A 22,006-nucleotide genomic window follows, 5' to 3' on the forward strand; every position below is an offset into this window, starting at 1 on the left:
ATTTTGCCCCAAACTTCTTGCATCAAAAGATTGTTTTCTTGCATGCACAACCTTCAAATCCCTGGCATGGAGAAATTTCAGAACAAAAAAATGTCAAACACAAGGTTATTCCTTCTAGCAAGTGACTCTTCAATATTTCCAGTTACATAATGAAATGCAAGTGGACACTTTTCTTTATGGTTGTAAGGACAAACTATAAACTAGCACTTGCACCTTTTAAAGGTGCAAGGGTTCAACCGATAGTTTTATATATTTTTAATGGTGTCATTGCATTGAATATTATAATAAAACTAAATTCAAATTATCACAATGATGTTCCACATGAACTTCAAAATTGCTCAAAATATTCATTGCAAAAATGTAGTACACATCATCATATGGCACTACAATAATGGATTTGTCTTTAGCAAATAATCAAGCCTAATTGTCTTTCTTCTTTTAAAGTTTTATTTTGGTACTAATTTTGATCCTTGTAAACGGATACATAATTTCTTTCATTTTGGTGATCCATGTAAATAGATGCATAGTTTAATGGAAGCTTTCAATTCTCCATTTTGATCTTTGTTGAATAAATAATTATAATCCCATAAAATACTTGATAATTGTAGCATAGGCACAAACATATATTTTGTTGACCAAATATAGTTTGAAAATATTAAATTAAATGAAATGAATAGGTCTAAAGTCAAACTTCACAACCCTTCCAAAATCCTTTCATCATTGATATTCAAATATTTGGTTTCATTAGTCATGTCAGTCGATGCTTATAAAAACATACTGTTCTGACAAAGTGCTGAGCAAAACTGTCCAAAAAAAAGTTTTTTGAAAACATGAAACTACTGGGTAGTGGGTAGGATGACAAATAGGCGGGGGTGGAGAGAGCCAAAGCGGAGGAGGGGATCTATTTGTTGGTTATATATTTCCGCCCTTGGTGAAGCAAACTGCAGCAACATTTTTTTTCGGTGTCTGACGTTGGATTGTCACAACAATTCAACAAGTCTCATAGTACTAATTCTCACCTCTCAACTAATCATTCTACCAACTCCCCATTTCTCAAACACTTAAATAAATGTCAAATTTTATTAAAATAATCAAATGTTTACATTGACAAATGCTCTCATTTCTCACCGTAAGGAAAACATCTCATGACCCACGTACATAAATTAATGTTTGCTTTGTTGAAGATCCCGAATGACCTGTCGTATCTTTTTTGAATTCTCGAAGGGGCGGGAGTACTATTTTTAAATGGGAATTGTACCCGTTAAACTCACACCCATCTTGGCGGCGGGGCTAATTCTGCAATACGATACACTATATTAATTGATGTCTACTTTGTATTAATTGATGGTAAACAAAGTAAAAGTATACGATACACTCTAAGTATTCCAATTCAATTACCAATAAGATGAACATGATAGAAGAGATTCTGCGGATATTTTCCTCCTGTTATTCTTTCCTTCCTCACTTAGCAAATGTTTAATATTAAAAAAATACCTTCAAATCGTTCCCCACTTAAAAAATAGAACCATTTCCGTGCACATATATTCCAAACTCTATATCAGAACACGGAATCGAAGCTAGCTTTAATAGCTTCGTTTGGTTGTTGGAAGATAAGGGCCAAAATTGGGTTAGGTAAAATCAAGTTTTGCAGAAAAACATGGGCGTTTGGTTGGTTAAAATTAAAATCTGATTTTCAATTTCATCTTTCAATTTTGGTGGTAAAAAATTAAAAGATGTTTCTTAATGAAAAGGTGGAATTCGAAATTAAAACCAAGTTTTAAATTTTATAACATTTTTTTTAATAATATTGTGAAGTCCATGGTATATTCATCTTCTGTGTCAATCAAACGGACCATTAGCTTTCCAAACCACAAAACTAGATTTTTGAAAACTTGGTTATAAGATACCCTGATTATGCCACAAATTCATCTTCCCCAACCAAACGGATATACGTTTGTACAGGAAGGAAGTGGCATCGCAGGCCACCAAAAAGTAATTATTCGACGCAAGTGGTTAATTCGATGGAGGCCTCTTGGAGAACAAAATTAGAAAGAAATTAACAAATTTTAGAAAGGAATAAACAAAGTAAAAGCATCCGATACGCTCTAAGTATTCCAAAGTAAAAGCATGCGATACGCTATCCTTCGTTTTTGATGGCGTTCGACGCCCAAAAAAATCCGGTCGGTGTTTGAAGGTATTTTTTAATATTAAACATTTATTAAGTGACGAAGGAAGGAATAACAGGAAGAAAATATCTGCAGAATATCTTCTTCTATCATGTTCATCTTATTGGCTGAATTGGAATACTTAGAGCGTATCGTATGCTTTTACTTTGTTTACCATCAATTAATTGATACAAAGGAGGAGAACACCAACGTACATATATTAATTGATGTCTACTTTGTTGTGTCAGATGCCTGTACTAGCGTTTCACAAATTTTATATTTAGCGTCTTAGTGCTAAAGCCAGTTCGTCAATCCGTTTCATTTGTATTCCCAGGGTCTGACTGAAGATGGTAACGCCAGCGAACAGAATGATCACTGTAAGCAGATGGTCTGGTCTTCTGCCCACAACAACAGAACAACATTGGCAAATGACAACAGAACAATGTTGGCAAATGCAGGTAGATAATCTGTTGCTTTCAGATCCCCAACGCACATTATATCAGCGTTTTGGGAGATTATTTGAAGAGGCGCCTATTCAAGATGTCAGAAAAATGGACATTTTTGATGCTATAAGCGACAAGATCCGTGACCTGGAGGAGATCACTTCGGAGTTCTATGAGCGCATCTGGGAAAACAAGGAAGATATATGCAAGGATCCAGTCATGAAGGATTTGGTTAGGGAATTTATCATTATCATTTTAGACACTATAAAACTCTGTAACGGGTTGGCAAAATGTCTGAGTGTTGAGAAGGCGAAGCATGATATAATAAAGAACGTGTTAAATAAAGTAGCGCGTCCTGGAATCCCATCTCTCAGCGAGGCGCAGATGAGCAAGGTCACGGAAAAGTTGAAGGATTTTCTGCAACATGAGGACCCCTTCAAGGATCTGCACCAGCAATATGAGCCTCTCCTTGAACGATATAAACAGCTGCGTGATAATCTAGCGGATAAAATTAAGGAAGTGAGTGGAAAGCGCAAGGTGGATAAGGTGTGGACCATTGTTTCGGGAACTCTGATGGCGGCGGTGACGGCGGCGGCGGCCGTCAGTTGCGTTGTTGTGGCGGTCGTTGCACCGCCGACTGCCCCTGCGGCGTCGGCGGCCTTGACACTCTATGCAGCGACTATGGGTTTTCTCGGCCATATGATGCTATCCTCCCGTGGGAAAGAGAAAAATCATGCGGAAGCGAAGCAGCTGGCTGAGAAAATCGAGAAACATACATCTGTAACTCATATCGAATTGGGGGAAATTATAAATTCAGTGGGGCGTCTGAACCGCTTCGGAGAACCCATTGTGCTCCACGTCGAGAGTTGTTTGAAAGACCACGATATACTCAACTTGGCTGATACAGCGAAGCATATCAAAGAGTTAGAGGAGCAGTTATCGAAGAATCTTGATGGTCTTGTGAAGAAAGTGGATTGCTGCCTCGACAAACTGACAGAGCAGATCCAGGACCTTAAAAAGCTTTTACTCTAATGGTAATATTTGAACTTATTATTATTATATCTATTTAGTTTTCGTGATTTTCATTTGTATTTATATTTCTGTATACTTTCCTTGTGTTTCTGTAACCATTATATCAGTATTAATATGACCATTTGACTCCCTATTCTAAACTATACCGAATGGGTTTGTTGGTGAAAGATGTCCTCTTCTATGAACAAACAAAAATAATTAGAAACTAGTATAAACTGAAATGATTTTGCACTGTCTACCTTAGATATTGCATATGAATGCGTCAAGGTTAGAGCATTTAAAACTTTTAATAGAAATCAGTATTAAGAAATAACAATTTTATTTGCGTTACTTTGTAAAAGCTTTGGAGGATAGACTGTTTCATCTGGGCCTAGGCAGTACAAATTAGTGAAAACTTTTTGATAAGTTAATCATATTGTTTCGGAAGAAAATATTGAATCTTTAAGGCTTTCTGATGTCACATATGCTTCCAGACAAGACATGTTTCTTAAAGAAGTTCTAAAACTATTTTATCTAACTCTTCAGTAATACTTTATATATATATTTTTTACATCAAGATATTTTTTGAATAAAGGGTTAATAAGGGAATTTCCTGAAAAAAAGCTAAATGAAGGACAGAGAAAAACATCATATTGTACCCCCTCTTTCATAGTATAGTATATCTTGTGACCACTACTTCAGTCTTGCAGCAATCTAACCATCCACTTTCTTATAATTTTTTCACTCACAACCATTTCCAAAAAATGATTTTGCTTCCGTGGATCCATCACTTATTCTCTATCCTTTAATACATAATATAACTAATAGTTGCACTGAAAAGAGGTGCAAGGTTTAGCTGGTAGTAAAATATGTTTTACATTATATTATTTTAGCAATGAAAGTTGGACAACAAATAGGAGGGTGCATTTCTTTCATTGTTCCCAATGTCTAGCTGAAAGATTAATCAAATAGCAAGATATATTGCATCATTTGAATTTTGGACTATTGAATAATTTTTCATTCTTTAATTTACATGGTAAATTGCAATATGTTTCCAACAAATCACATGTTGTATGATATTTTTTGTACCACTTCTCCTACCATTTCGATTTCACAAATTTGCATAGTTTGAGTACAATGGTTTTCTCACTTTATACCCAATATTATCTTTTACTTGTTTCTGGTGAGAGGATTCCAAGATTGTTTTGATGCTGCTTTTTCTTCATTGTCTTCAAATTTTCCTCTTCTTCTTCCTAGTATTCTCCCCATCCACTACCACCTCCTCCTCCTTTTTCTCATTCTTTGTTGTCTCATCCTTCATTTTCTTGTACTTATTCTCCTCCTCCTACTCGTCTTTCTTCTTTATCTTCTCCTTCCCCTTTTTCTTCTTCCCCCTTGTCTTCTTCTCCCCCTCCTCTTTTTTGTTGGCAACGTCTATAAAACCATGAAAATGCACTTCCATACGAAGGAAAGGACTTAGTTAATTTTTTAAAAAGTTAGAAAAAGCAGTGTAAAGGAAGTGCATTTTCGTGGCTGTATAGGCATGGGCTTTTTTGTTCTTGTTAACTTTTCCTCCTCTTTATGCTTCTTCTTTCTTGTCCTCCTTTGTTTGCTTCTCTTTCTTTGTGTCTTTCTTTTCTTATTCTCTTTTTTCATTTTCTTCGCCTAATTTTCTTCTTCATCTTATTTTTATTATTCATCTCATTTTTTGTTTTGTTGCTCCTTCCACTTCATCTCCTCCTCCACCTCTTCTTCCCCTTCCTCTTCCTCCTCTTCTTCTTCTAATTCCTCTTCTTCTTCTTCTTCTTCTTCATCTTCTTTTTCTTCAATGTTAAGTTGAATACAAAAGTTATTGTAATTGTTATAGGAATATAAGTTATAATATATGACCTATGTTTAATCCTAAATCAAAATAAAAATAAAAATAGACTTCATTATAAAATTATAGAACATAGTCAATATAAAGTTTAGTACTTTGATTCTTAAAGTTTAGTAATACCATTCCTACATATATATATGATATGTATTAGAAAATGAGAATTTTTTCAATATTAAAACATGAAGTCCACCTATTTCAAATGCACATTCCTATTTATTGTTTAAATTTTTTTCTAGAATAATATAATATTAAATATATATTTTTATTTGCTAAAACATTGCAAACAATTATTCTTTATCGACGTCTATTGCAACCCCTCTTTGTGGCCTACTGGCCTCTTCTTCTTCTTCTTCTTCGATGTTAAGTTGAATACAAAAGTTATTTTAATTGTTATAGCAATATAAATTATAATATATGACCTATGTTTAATCCTAAATAAAAATTTAAAAAAAAAAACTTCACTATAAAATTATAGAGCATACTCAATATAAAGTTTAGTAATACCATTCTTGCGCGCGCGCGCATGCGTGTGTCTGATACGTATTAGAAAATGAAAAAAAAATCAATATTAAAACATGTAGTCCACTTGTTTCAAATGCACATTCCTATTTGTTGTGTAACATTGTTTCTAGAATAATATAATATTAAATATTTTTTTTTATCAGCTAAAACATTACAAACAATTGTTCTTTATCAACCTCCACTGCAACCCCTCTCTGTGACCTACTGGACCATCACATACCATAATCATGAAGAACTCTTTTTCCTCCTAATAAACCTACTTGCAATGTCATAGGATAAGGAGATATATGTGCTTTTTATATAATAATTCAAGATATCAACATATAAACATTTTTCATGCATATTGTATTAATTTACTATATTTTTAAATGTTAAAATAAAGATATAATACCTTTCATACTTAATTGTGTTAAAATATTTGTTGGAAATATAGATGGAGTAGCTGGGGGGGTTGAATCAGTTACCACAAAAACAAATCCATAGATCCCTTAGATGTCAGATAAATCTATTTACTATTGTCACTCGGTAAACATTCATAAAATGTTGTAACTCGGTAATTGCAGTGAATGTTAACTTTAACAGATCTTAACATGCATAGAAATAACTTGCAACCATAAAAGAAATAGCATGAACACATGAGACACCAGATTTAATGTGGAAACCCAATATGGAAAAACTACCAATGTAACTAGCTACTGATTTTCACTCTTCTGAAGTGAGCCTTGTTAGGAGCCAACATTGTTAAAGGTTACAAAACACACTATTAGGGGTGATTCTGTTAGAGGATTTAATCACCTTATTAGGAGTGGCCTTGTTAGAGGTCTTTAGAACAATTCAACAGAACTGTCACCTTGTTAGAGGATTTACAAAATGGCTGTTAGACCAACTTTGTTAAGAGATTTTGGAATCACTGCTGCAATGATTAGAAAGTAATAATGAAATGACCTAAATGAGATGCAACTAAAATTGCTTATTACAGATCTTGGTTGTGCTCCACTAGATCCTTCATGATCGAATATAGCTTTGTTGCTCCTTAAGGATATATGATGATCTTTCAAAATTCACTCTCACAAACAATCAATCCACTTGCATGCTTGCTCATTCATTCATTCACTTTCACACATTCACTTACACACTTAGAATTCTAAATTTGACCTTTCATATATACCATTCAATTTTTCAAGTCCACTCATTCATAAGTTACAATCACCAATAATCAATACCACAATTAGCTGGAAATAATAATTAAAACAATTAAGCTTTAGTTCACAAATTAACAAAATCCTTCATTGGCCGACCCTGCTCGGTAAAGATTGTTCTAGAAATGATTTCCTGTGTTAACCATCAGAAGCTTGGTTAACACTGTGAACCCTACAAAATCCTTTGATTACTAAGTAAACTCAGTAAACACTAACTTTCCTTCATTAACTTTGAGAGCTCAGTTAACACTGACTTCTAGCACATTTTCCTTCGATGCCTGAGTAAACTCAGTAGACACTGTCTACACAAGGTAATGTCCAGGAATGCTTGGTAGACATTGAAAGTCATCTTGCAAACCAACTGAGCTCGGTAGACGCTGGCAAATAACTGATATGACATTTGTGTAACATCAAAGAGAACACACAATTAGTTAATTGTATCCAACAATTAATATATCAATATTGTGTAAAACTTTTTGTTATCAACATTTGAGATCACATGGATGCAAACAAGCAAAAAGACCCCAAAGATGATCCATCAAATAGTGTGATTTAAATCTTGATAACAATAATTTTACATGTATATTTTTATCCTTTTATAATTTGAATTACAAGTCCATTTTTATTTTTGAAAAAATACAATTATCATAATGTATTCTATTTTTTCTTTTTATATTATTTGTGATAAGATTTTGAATTATTTTATCTATATTATGTCTATCCTTGATTGTCACTAAAACAACCATGTATCTTTCAATATAAATATTACTGAGAAATAATTGCTTAGTGTTTATATTATTTGTTGACTAAGATCTAATATTGTTGCTAGGCTATAATATTTCTTTAGTTTCTTTTTTAAGATAGATTCCCAGTTCTTAATCTCACATGTAGTTACGTTGACCAAAGTTACATTAACACATTATTTTCCTGTAAATACCAATCTCAACTCTGTTGCTAATGTGATGTGCAAAGCTTTTCATAGAAATCATTTTTATCTCTTAATAAATCAAACTAAGAGTATAAATCTCTATTTCAACTTATTGAAAACTACATAGATCATGTAAAAATTTAAACATCATCTTTTACACAATATGTATATCATTCAATCATGACACTCAAAAATTAAAATAAACGCCATTGACAACACTCTGTATTGAACAAATAATGTTCTATTTTATAGCAAAGATAAACAATTTTATTGCTGCATCATTAAAAAAATAATGAAATTACAACTTTATTTTGATACTAAAAGCTCATATGTTGAGACTTGTGCAATTTCCTAAAATTACGGCGGAAGAACTATGTGTCACCATTTCTAATTGGAGTTTGAACAATATAAATTGTTCTTTATTTGCAATGAACTATGGTAATGAAAACTACACATGCCTAGCATGCTTTCTTGGAATTACCTAATCATTATGGTGTGTGTGGTCTCTCAAATGCAAATTAGAGAAATAGTGAAACTAGAGATTTAGAATCCATGACTGTGCATGAACCACTCAAATAAAAAGCATAGAAAAGGTGAAACTGGTATTTTGAATCCATGCACATTCTCACTTCAACAACATCAATTTTATCAGATTAGTTGTTATATAACGTTAGACATCTTTCTCCACTAGTAACATTTTGTACTTTTGAGAAATTACACAATTCATTCCACATCAAGGATTCACATGAGAAGAGAACTTGTACAACAAATACAATATACATAATCAAATCTTTCATTTTACACAAATCTTTTAGTTTTTGTTACCAAAATGTATTATTTGTTAGTTTTAGGTAGCTTGGACAACTGTTCATCCATGATATGTGATTAATTAGCAAATATTTTTTAATTAATTGACTCCTAGAAGCAACTAGTAACCTATTGGTTAGGTCATTATTAAGAACCAACCAGAGACCTCTTGTCTAGGTAGTATAAAAGGGGGGTCAAAGGAGGTGTTTGGTAAACAAAACAAAGAAAAAAAAATTGTAGAAGCATTTACAGTGATAAAAAATGGTCTTGCAGTGTTAGCAAGAGCGTAGTGATAGCATTGGGGATATCAGTGGGTAATATTAGTAGGAGATATTAGGAGGTTTTCTGAATTCTATTAGTGAGAGGCAAGGAATTTTGTATCTCTTGATTTGCTGAAGTTAATATATTTTCCATTGACAAAATTGGTTTTCGCTTAGAGGTATTTCTAGGGACAATTTGTCTGAAAATATTTTGTTCTTTGTATTGTGAATTTCTTTCCGTATTTTATTGGTGAAGTTACATTAATGTTATTTTTCAATATTAGTTGTGAATTAATTTTTGGCAGCTTAATAATTGTTTACGATAGGAGATTAATAACCAATGACTGTAATAGTTTTAATTTTCACATGGTATCGGAGCATTGTTGAGGGTGGAAGAGTTTTTCCCTAGGAAAGAAATTAAGGGTTGATCTCTTTAGATCTATATTGCTTTAATCCCTTGAGATGGCTTTAGCTGGTTTGAGACATCAAGACAGATTGGATGGTGTATCAAATTTTAGTGTCTGGAAGACTAGAATTTCTTTATTGTTGGAAGAAAATGGTGTAAAGGATTATGTTACCAGTGTTGTACTTGTATCGATGGATGTGACACAACTTGCAACATATAAGATAGATGATCCCAAGTCGAGGTGGATTATCCTTGATGGTGTCAAGGATCATATTGTTCCACATATCGCGGTGCTAGATACAAAGAAGAAGATGTGGGACACCATTCTGAATCTATACTAGAATGCTACCACCAATAGGAAGATGATTCTCAAAGAGAAGCTGAAAAATACCTAGGTGAACCATGGAGAAGACATGAAAAAGTTACTTGAGTAGGCTTAGACTTGTCAAGGACGAGTTAGCAACTATTGGAGATAGCCATAGTGATGATGAGCTAGTGAGAGTAACCCTAAATGGGTTTACTAAACAATGGAGTGTTTGTTCAAGTTATCAATGGATGAGATACCTTGTTGAGTTGGGATTGACTATGGATTGATTTCACTTAGGAGGAGTTTAGACTAAGTCTTGTCAATGGGGCCAACAAGAGTTAGAAAAGTGAGGTGGAATAGGAAAATGTTGCCCTACCAAGAAAGGGAAATAAAAGGAGGGATCTAGCAAAGGATTGAATTTAGAAAGTGAAAAGAAGAAGGACCTTTCTAAGGTCAAGTGCTTTGGATGTCACGAGCATGGTCACTATGTCAGTGATTTCCCAGAAAAGAAGAAGGCAAAGAAGTAGGTGGCAACTTCGACAAGTGCAGAAGAACTCTCCAGTAGAATGGAAGATGAGTTTACACTTATAGCTTGTATAGTGAGCTCAACCTCATAGACTATTTGGGATATAGAGAGTAATTCTCTAGTAATAAGGATGAGAACACCAATATCCAAATTTCTATGGGAAACTTGTCCAAAATCAACCTAGTTGAGAAAGGGACTATTAAGTTTCAAAGGGAGAATGGAAAGATAATTCCAGCTCATGATGTGTTGTATGTGCCAGGCTTAGGTATGAATTTGATTTTTGTATCTGTTCAGGATAGGGGTATAATATACTCTTTAATGAGGAACATGTGTTGATTAAGCACAAGGATTGGAAATCACCCATAACTATAACAGAATGCAGGTGCTGAGAGGAAGAATTATTTTATATCAAAGGCGACAAGAGCTATGCTACATGACTAGGATATGCCCCGCTACTTATGGGCAAAAGTGTGTAGTACAATAGTCTACATTTAGAATAGGTTTCCACACAAGGTACTAGGGAGGATGAAACTAGAGGAAGCTTTTATAGTTAAGAACCTTGATGTTAGCCATTTCAAAATATTTCGAAGTTTGGCATATTGTAATATTCTAGGTGATACATGTACCAAGTTAGATCAGACTACAAATAGGGGGTACTTTGTTGGGTATAGTGAAACCTCAAAGGCATATATAATTTTTATCCACAGGACCGAAAGAAATATTGTTAGACGTGATGTTAAGTTCTTGGAGGATAAGGAATTTAGAAGGTCCAGAGGTTTTCCAACAAATGATTAGAGTGAGAAGCCAGAAGAAGCTCCGAGTCCTAGTCAAGGGAAGCAAACACAAGTGCAGTTACTAGTACAAGTGTAGGCTTAGGTGTTGAAGATTCATAGAGTATGGAGCAATAGGTGCAATAGGAAATGCATCTTGAAGACTTAGAGGTTGACATTTCATCCTCTACAGTTGGTAGTAGGAATCTTGAGGTTTGAGAGACATAGAGGGATTCTCAAGAGTTTGTGGGAGCTCTTAGGAGGGTAAAAGGACAAACCTGTGTCACCTTTTATAAAGAAATGTGATATCAAAATGTGATAGTTCAACAATAATGATAAAAAAAATGGTATTTGTGTTTAAAATATGAAGATGATGTAAACTGATGAAATGTGTAGAATTTGATGAATTTTATGCTTATAATTTTTATAAATTTTTTGAGTAAGAATTTATTCATTTTCTTTTCTTTTGAAGTCCCTTTTTTAACTATAAAAAATATAGGGTGTAGTTCCCATCAAACAAGTATATGCAAATCATGTTTTTTTGTTCTAATTTGAAAATATTTTATAGGTGACATGTACAGCTAGTGAACAAAAAAAGAAATAATCTTTTTTGATGTATATTTTCTTTTTTATAAGTACACAAGTTCAACCTTATCAGAATCCAACAGTTTTTTCCTCCCATCAAAACTTCCCTACCAAATCTATACCTTCTTGAAAAAAAATTACATATTTGTGAAGAGGATTCTCTCCTCTAGAGATATATGTAATTTTAAATTTTTTTTGATATGATTTACTATTTTTTTTCCTTTTTTGAGGGAGCATCTTCTGAAATGTTGAAATATCAACTTATAATATTTTGAGATTATAACATATTATAACTAATCAAAACATTCAAAAATTTATATAATGATGATATTAAATCTAAGATCTATAAAGGTATTTTTAGTTTTTGAAAAAAATTGAGTTTTGATAGAGAAATGAGATTTGACCAAAACATGTTTTGGTATCATAAATGGTGACACAGATATGTGCTTTTACCTAGGAAGAGTAGTTGACAATGGAGACAACCAACCAAGTTCAATGACTATGTGGCATTAGTTAGTTAGTTTGTAGATAGTGAGACTTCCAACTATTAGGAGGCTACAGAGCATCAGGTATGGTGAGATTCTATGGTTGAGGAGTATTCCTCAATAATGCAGAATGATGTGTGTAAGGTAGTTCCTAGACTAATAGATAGGGCAGTTGTTGGGTCACGCTAGATTTATAAGATAAAGCATGGTACAGATGGTAGCATCAAGAAATACAAAGTGAGCTTCATGGCCATGGGGTTCTCTCAGAAGGAGGGAATAGACTATGAGGAGACATTTTTTTCAATGGCCAAGTATACTTCTATACGAGCTATGATCTTGTTTGTAACACAAATGGGATGGTAGATCCATCAAATGGATGTCAAGACAACATTCCTTAATGGTGAGTTAAAGGAGGAGGTATACATTGAGCAAGAATCGAGTTGTTGAGAAGTAGGCTCCCAAAGCATGGTATGAGTGCATTGACACATACTTGTAGGAAATGGACTTTATGAAGAGTGAAGTGGATGCTAACCTCTACTACTTGGTGGTGAGATTAATCTTAATTAAATTATATTTAATTAGATTAATTAATAAATTATATAAACTAATCATATTAATCTTCCATTAATTATTAAATCACTCAATACATTTTATCTCAAGGAAGCTTCTAGAGTAAGCTAGAAAGTGCTAAGAGATAAGTGTGACATCTAAGCATAAGTCCACAAAAGATCAAGGTAAGAGGATAAGTTTGACTTAAGTAGGAACAAACTCTCATCTTGCCAACAACTCATCACAAACTCCTAGGTGACAACTAAAGTCTAAATGCATTAATCTTAAGTAAAAGAATAACTAATTAATAAATAATTATTATTAATAAAAAATAATTTAAAAGATATATATTTTTAGTAACATTTACAATATTAGCCTGACAGGAAAATAAGTTGAACCATTAAAATCTCTAATTTAATCATTTTCATTTATTTCAAACCCTTCCCGAATCAAATTCTATTTTAATTCAAACCCAAATCCTAATTTAATTTCCCAATTTTGATTCTACTAAGGGAAGGATGCAATGATATTTTTAATTTCCCATGATCAGATGAAAACAACATGCATGCCCAAATTCCAAATTATAAGATCAACCATTAACAGACACGATGAATACAGGAAAGAGAAAGAGCATATTAAGATATGCAAAAATTACAAGCATCTACCTAGACGTTGATGCTAATCGCTATGCCACAGAAAATTGTAAAGAAAATTCCTCCTCTCAAAACCTTCTCTTTTTCAAAAATTCCTTCCTTCTCCAAATCTGTGGCACAAACACATAGTAGGCCAAAGAGTATGATCAATATGAATGCTCATTATTATCAGCAACATGTAGAAGCATGTGGAAGCTTCTCCTTACACACTATAAAGACCTCTTAGGAAGCACCTAGAATATCTCTAGAAACAACCAGAAGATAAGCGTTGACAACTAAGCACAAGCCTTATCCAACCTTCTAGATAAATGGATAAGAATGATAAGGTTGTAGACACCATGTGCTTAATTAGTATGCTAACTCCTATGTTGTAGACAACACGTGCATAAAAGAGGTGCACATACTCCTAGGTGAATAAGTATTAAAATAATGCACATTAATTTATTTAATATTCACTTGACTCTTTTTAAAATAAAATTATTAATTTTAAATCTCATGCACTTATCAAGTGGTTATGAAAATTTTAATAAATTAATCTCTTTTCCACTTCTAAATCTATTTTTGAAACATAATTGATAAAATATTTATTAACTTAAATAATAATATAATTTAGCATTTATTTAAAATTAAACTCTAAATATATTATTATTAAATTAAATAAATATTATCATGTTCCAACTTTAAACTTATAACTTTTATCTTCAAATTTAATTCCTTTTATTTAATTAATTTCCCAATTAATTAAATAAAATTAAATATTAAAATATCATATTAATTTTCCACTTAATTAAATCATTAATTAAATATTTTAATTAGACTTAATCAATAGAAAATTCACCAAAGACTCATAAACTAAAATACAAAAACCTATCATGGAAAACCACATACAAAATCAAACTAAAGGGTTATAATCATGAAATATGTCATCCGACGCATTTAGAGGGCACTCAACTCAGATACTTGTCCTAATTTTCAATTAGGACAAATGGCTTAAAGGTTTAGGATTTGGACTTGAGGATTTATCTCCCCTCTCTTACCATTGAGATAATGCGATAGGGTACGCTCATCCTGGCAATTCAAGAAAGTTGATACCTGGTATTTGCAATCTACATAAAATCCATGCATGTAAAAGAACAATATATACATTAAGCTAAACAAGCAATGGAAGGAAGTGGTGCATCATGTAGACCCTAACTAGCAGGTGACTATGACTCCCTTCCTTAACCACATCAAAAATGCCATACATAAAGAAAATAAACATGCACACCATGCACATGCAGTATGGGGTAAGTATCCATAAGAAACACATATGATAATAAATCATCTAACTAATCATCATCAATACTTGAAATCACTGAATAATTATCATGCATACATGAAATATATAATACCAAATGATCTCATCATATAATAACTGAATCCGAAACAATATCTGATAATCTCAAAATAATGTCACTAATAATCATCAAATAAAACTAGCCTAAAAGAGTTTGACAATGATAGCAAAATGTAACTTAAGGGCAGACACTACAAACAAAATAGAGAAATAAAAGTTGTAGAAGCATTTGTAGTGATAGAAAATGGTCTTGCAGTGTTAGCAAGGATGCAATGATAGCATTGGGGATAACAGATAAATTAGGAGGTTGTTTGAATTCCACCAGTGGGAGATAAGGAATTTTATATCTCTTGGTTTGTTGAAGTTAATATATTTTCCATTTGCAGAACTAACTTTCCATTAGGGGTTTTACTAGGGACGATTTGTCTGAAAATAAATTGTGTTCTTTATGTTGTGAATTTCTTTCCATATTTTATTGGTGAGAGTCGTGTTATTTTTTGATATAAGCTGTGAATTTAATTTTGGCAGTTTAATAATCATTTATGATAGGAGATTAATAATCAAAGACTGCAATAGTGTTGATTTTCACATTCTCATAATTTTCATTGAATTTTTAGAATAATATCTTGCATTTGTGCCAATTTCTGCTTGTGAGAAGTAGTTTCATGACTATAGTCTCGTGTTAGAAGAACTGATTCCACTTTGAACTCTCCAAGCTGTGAATAGAGGACCTCCTTTGCTTCTTCCATTCTCCTCCATCTCATCCTCAATTGCTCCAACTCCACCATGAATTCTGCTTCACAACTTTAGCTCTCTAACTTTCTTTGCAGCTTAACATTCTCAGAACCTAGGGCCACTATTTTTGAGCGCTCAATCTTTGAATTTAGATCCTTCATTGTACTCTTCTTGTATGCCAGTGAAATAGAAGGCTGCAAGAAGTTAGAGAAATCAAGAAGGGTGGAGCTGTTTTTCCCCTTGAATTGCTCTATCTTCACGAATGAAAAATGACCTTAAGAAGTTTTTTATCACTTTCTTCACTTTCTTATGTTTGTTTTATTTTATTTTTTTTGTGGAGATAATTGGTTTTTGATGAATATGAAAAATGATCGACGACAATATTTTTTTAAGGCAAATACAGAAAATGGTCGACTTTTAAAAAATGATCGAAGGTAAACTTTTCTAGAAAATATGATAAATGGCTGGCTTTTTCTAGATGAGACATCATAGTTGCCACATAACTTAGTGTATCCACTAACAAATACACAACATGGTAGATAATGGACAATTCTTGTCAGATAAGTTCCATTGTCTCATCGATCATCTGAATGAATGAATATAGTGATCTTTTTTGGTTCCACTGCTGGCAAGTATTCGGCTTGCTCAAAATTATAATACAAAAGCTCTTCTTGTACACTCCATCCTTTAGTACAACTTACATTCCTCCAAATTCAATATTTTCATTCTCTTTTGTAAAAGTGCTTTAAACTCCTTAAAAGCCACATGTCAAAATTTCAAAGATTATAAGAATTTGCATTCTTATTATAGCTAAAAAATGATGTGATCATATGCTTTTAATAGTAATTTAAACAAGAGCTCTGATTGAGCAAGAGTCCCCACCTTTTGCAAGGGTTAGAAAGTAGGTTAAAAAGGTGTAAAGTTTTGTTAAAAGTATATATTTTGGCATTTAAATAGTCCAGTTTCCAATATTTTGTCTTCATTATGCTATATTTTGAAGACTTATTTTGACTTGTAGGAGAGAGGGTTATTGAAGTTAAGGAAAGAGGGGAGATAAATGGACCACTAAGGCCATACTGAGAGCAAGTCAAGAAAAGGATAAGTGGATTATAAAACAATGTGTTGCAACGAGAGTAGACTCTATGATAGTAGGAAAGGGTGCGTATGGGTTATGTATAAGTTAGAAAAATAGAGAAATTAAGTGCTTTCACTAACAACAGATGCCTTGCAAAGCTAATGTCATGCCCAAAATTGTACTTTTAGATGAATATACAATGCTCTCAAATTTTAACTCTTTCAACAAATTTGTGCACACAAACTAAATGAGTGAGAAACATTTCAGTGCATTTAAAAATTCAATAAAGCCTAGTTATATGAGTATTAAAAAACAAAAAATTAAAGTAAGAGATTATTCATGATTCAACTACTATTGGAGATGAACACATAGTACTCATTTGCATTTTCCCTCAAGAATAAGTGCTTTAGCCATGAGGGATATTGTGGTTTGAGAGCCTTGTGAAATGGATGATAAAAATTTTAATTTTAAGTTAGTATCCAAAATTATCCACCACTCTAGATTAAGTGAATTTAGTGATGTTCATATACAATTTATTAAAAGTTATAATAAAAATTTTAAATAAAAAGTTTATAATCTATTAAATAAACTATAATACAATTTGCAAGTATACAAACTTCTATTATTAAACATATGTTATATACGTTCATAATTCATAAAACTCAATTCAATAATAAAATAATATTATAATTTAATTTAGTTATATTTAATTCATTCTAATTTGGCATTTTAAACTTGGTCTCGATCTTGAAAAAAATAGTAAATGATAAGGTGAATTATTTTTTAAAAATTTGGCACTCCACTTCTCATCCACAATAGACCGGTCATTGAATACATTGAATTTCCAATCTATATCTACCTTCATTGATAGCTTTAACATTAATTTTTTCACCTAAAAGAATGGGAGGGAGAAAGAAAACTAGTGGTTAAAGTCAACAATGGACGCTTTCTAGCAACAATGCTCTTGCTTTTGGAATTTTCAAGCTTCTTCTATTTGGGCTTTTTAAGTTTCCTTTATCAATGTATTTATTTTGTTGTTGTAAGTAGGTATTGGTAAACAGTTTAGTTTTCCTTGTGCAGCTGGAGAGAAGAAATGGCCATACATTTGCATTGGCTTTCACACAATTGAGCCACTTGTGCATTGTTTTCTCACAAGGATGTAAAAGATTCTGGCCATTATTAGCTATGTAAAATCTCCTACATCAATCAAACATAGCAAGATTAGAACTCTTTGTATATTGCTCTATTCTGATGAATTATGACAAAATAGAGAAGATGGAGTAGAGTTAAATGAATGACGCTTGACCATCAATCAATCCCTTAATTGAAATGCACAACACAACACTACACTTCCATTTCAATTTAAAGGGCAGGACCAACTTGTAACATCACCCCTCAAAATAGGAATAGAGCTCCTTCACATTCTCTCATGTCCTCCTTGTTTAATCAAATCAAATCAAAAAAGAAAAATGCTCTCAGTCAAGGCAAGCTGCAATTAATAGGCAGGGACTAATAACTTCTCTTTAAAAGCATGATATTTAAAGAATATTAAATGTTAAAGGGAGGAATTTCCTACCTATCCATTCTTAATTTTAAGTATTTTGTAGAAAATAGTAAAAAATAGGTGATCTAGTAGTCAACTATGCAATGATCAACATATAATCTACAAAGACCATTAATGAAGGTGTGTACAATTTAGCACACTTCTAGTCATTTTCAGTTAGGTTTTGATCAAATTTTCTATAATTTCATTTTGTTTCGAAACTTTTATTGTGTAGTTTGTTTGCAGTGGACTAGTGTCCTTTGTGGCTAAATACTCTTGTTGTTCTATAAGACTATTGGTTGTATCAAGCATTGACAAGTTGATTTTTTGATTTAACAATAATGCCTCTTATGGTTCTATAAAACTATTGGTTGAGAAGTCAATCTTTTGACACAATAACAACCTAAACCATTCTAACAAGTAACATCAAAACTTTGTCACATGTTATAATTATAGTTATATTGTATCATAGTTATAGTTATAGTTGTATTTATGTTCTCAAATTAATTTGATTGTATTATAACTATAATACAAAGCTTTGTTAACTCAAACTATGGCACAATATTGCTTCAGCAAGTTATAACTTTTAAAATTTGAAAAACAAAAAACAATAGTGCATCGAAATGAATCCACTTCTTCTTGATGGACCTCATTTCATTTGTGTCTTTTCTTCCCATGATGACCTTCATGAAAATGACATTGAAGCTAACATAATACTTTTGTATATATAATCTACTATCAAAACATTTTTACTTAAACTAGATCAACGTATAAGAGAGCTTCTTGATGCTAATCTACTCAAATCACATTCCAAGCTGTCATGTTTTTCATTGTGGGATGTGGAATTGATTAAATCTTGGAATAATATTAAAATTCCCTTACCTGGTTTAGTGCCTCAATCAGTTAAATCCAATGTTAATAGGAAGGAAGTTCATTGGCATCCTCCACATACCCCATTTGTAAAATTGAATTTTGATGGCACTTCACTTGGCAAGTAATTTATTATTGGGGTCTTTGATTCCACTACCAACTTCAACAAACAACCATTCTGAATCTACCGCTTTGTTGTTAGGTCTCAAAATTGCTCTTTACAAAGGATTTAAACATTTGATTATTGAATGTGTTCCATGTTTATTATTCAAGCCACAATCTCCAGATTTTGTCCTAACAGAAAGTTGCTTTACGTTCTCCGGCAAGCTTGGTTTATGCTGCACCAACTTAAGACTTCCTCATTTGTCATATATCGAGAGGGTAATGCTTTGGCTGATGTGTTCACCAACTTGGCATGTGAAAGATTCTCCTAATCTGATAGAGTTTTATGACATTTCAAAAGTACTGGAATTGGAGAATGTACTTCTGGCTTCTACCCATTGTTCTTACTATTTCTACTGCTTTCTCTTCACAGACATTGATAACTTTTTGCCCTTTTTTTCTTATCCTATTTGTCTTTACTTTATTTAATATTTATATATAGACTTTTTGCCTTATGTTTGAAAAATAAATTTAAAAAATTCGTATATATATTGACAACAATGCATCAACATGTTATTTTCATATAGTTACGATTTTAATATAACGTTACTTTATATAATTTACTTTTGTATATATAAATTATTTCTTTCCTTGACGTATTTCTTAGCAACGAAGGATATTCCATTAGCCCTTTCATTTTGATAAGTTTTGAGTCAAAACGGTTTCTATGAAATCGTCGAGGCTCTTCTACAGGAAATCGAAATGAACGTTGACTGTAAAAGCCTTGTGTTTTCGTATCATTTAGTAAGATTGTCTCTTTGCTTAGTCATTTTGTTAAAGTAATTGAGTTTTCTAGGCGAGAGGGAATTTTGTTTTCGTGTAGAATCGTTTACCATTTTGCTTTTTGCAGGCACACATTTGATTCTGAAGTCCTTTGGCGGCACACACAGATGTGTTGGGCATTAGATGAGTTTCCTTATGAGCTGTTACTGTGAAACTTCTACAAAGACAGTGATTTTGCATAGATATACGATATTATCTTTTATTCATAGCTGTTTACATATGACTATGTAGTTTTTCTTAGCTATATGACTTGACTATGGTAGATGTTCTGAGTTTCTTTGAGAATCACTATCGTTTACAAACAACTCTGGATTTTCATGCCTATATAACATCTACGACTTGGGTTGCATAAAGTATGGAACTGTGAGCTATTCATCTCTATTATTGGCATCACGTTTGACATTCCTGTGTTATTTACTGCTCTCTTGTGTTTTGTGTTTAGACTGTCGGTGCCTGCATAGGATATAATTTGTTTGTCTCAATTGTATGAGGGGTGGATAGAACATCACAGATCTCTTTGATTAAAAAAATGAATTTATTATAGATTTTCAAGCGGATTGTGTAATATTTTTAATATAAATTATATTTTATTTGGTCAAATTTTATCTACACATCTGAAATATTTATGATATGAAATTGATACAGCCAACTTTAGAAATGTGTAATGTGTTGTAAGCTGATACTGTATTTTTGGTCAATCAATAATACTCTAGCAATGGTGGTTATTGCCACTTTAGTCAATGGTATAAGTTTGCATTGTCTAAAGTACTACTTCATCATAAATTTCTTTGAAATTGTTTTCATTTACATTTTGGATCAAGATACATAAATTATCATCTTAATAATAGACAATTGATTTTGATCTGAAACCTTTATAATAGATTGTAAAATTTGACTAGAAATATTCGAGATAAATTTTTCACACAATCAAATTAACAAATCTCCCATAAGTTATCCTTACACAACGGTTAATACCCTAGCAATTATGAGTTATTGGCACTTTGGCACGATAAACCATTTATTGGATTTAATTCAATCCAATGTGCCAATAACATCACAAAGCTTTTCTGTAATATATTATCTTTTTTCTAAATGATCAAAGTAAAGTTTTAAAATAAGTTGTCATCAAAATGGAGTGTAAAAAATTTACAATATTATTGGAACTTATAGGGAAAGTGACCTGTCATCACTTGTATTGTATATCATAGTTAAATCATCATCTGAATGCAATTTTTTTAAAGAGCAAGTTTTTATGTAGAAGGTTAGTGTTTATATTTTTCAATTTAAAAACAAATATAAAATATCTAAAATTGCACTTTTTTATCTCTTTAAAAAAGATGTATGGTCATATTCATCTTATATATAAAAATCGGATTATTTAGATTGAATATATTTCAAAATTTGAAAGATTATATTTCTATTAGAAAGTGATTTAATTGATAGAAATTTATGTAATTTTGAAAGATTCAATAGCATATGTTTTTATATCTAAAATTTATGTATGTTAGATTATAATTAATTTCAATGGAGAAAATATTTGATAGTATTTTAAAGTAAAAGAAATAGAAACTAATAACTGTTACTTATCATAAACTAATAACACTTAATTATTTTAGCAACTTTTAATCCTTTTTTTTTATTGAATAGTCCCTTCCATACATTAAAAAAATACAACAAAGTTACATATTCGTAAAATAAGGGGCCAGGGGAAACAAGATCACCCCACGAGTTCAAACAATTTAGTCCTTTTAAAAGTAATATAGTTACTAAAATGTTAATAAATTTAGAAGAAAAGTACATAAAATAGGTTCCAAAATCACATCTTTAAAAAACTGCAATGATACAAAATTCTCCAAATATAAGATTAACCAATGCCCCTATAGTCATAAGAAAGTAATGACCAAGAATCCCGACTCATTCTTTCATAGATTAGGAGAGCAAAGAACTCAACTAGGTTACTTGTAATGCTTCTACAAGCCATCTTAATTACCCTACCTATTTGATCTC

At 32.0% G+C, this 22,006-nt stretch overlaps 1 protein-coding gene across 2 annotated transcripts; it reads left to right on the plus strand.

Annotated features, from left to right (window-relative positions):
- The first annotated feature begins 2,387 nt into the window (after positions 1 to 2,387).
- On the plus strand, positions 2,388 to 20,401 carry LOC149563942 (uncharacterized). 2 transcript variants are annotated; one of them, XM_089827051.1, is made up of 2 exons: positions 2,388 to 3,642; positions 20,067 to 20,401. In XM_089827051.1, the coding sequence occupies exon 1, from the start codon at positions 2,513 to 2,515 to the stop codon at positions 3,638 to 3,640; it is 1,128 nt and encodes a 375-aa protein (XP_089683177.1). In that variant the 5' UTR covers positions 2,388 to 2,512; the 3' UTR covers positions 3,641 to 3,642; positions 20,067 to 20,401. The 2 variants fall into 2 exon arrangements, with proteins under 2 accessions (XP_089683177.1, XP_089683178.1); XM_089827052.1 differs by lacking the exon at positions 20,067 to 20,401 and adding an exon at positions 17,722 to 17,877.
- The last annotated feature ends 1,605 nt before the right edge of the window (positions 20,402 to 22,006 follow it).

This window comes from Cupressus sempervirens, chromosome 4 (assembly GCF_028749045.1).
Source record: "Cupressus sempervirens isolate cs-2001-9-10 chromosome 4, ASM2874904v1, whole genome shotgun sequence".
In the NCBI taxonomy this organism is placed as follows: Eukaryota; Viridiplantae; Streptophyta; class Pinopsida; order Cupressales; family Cupressaceae; genus Cupressus; species Cupressus sempervirens.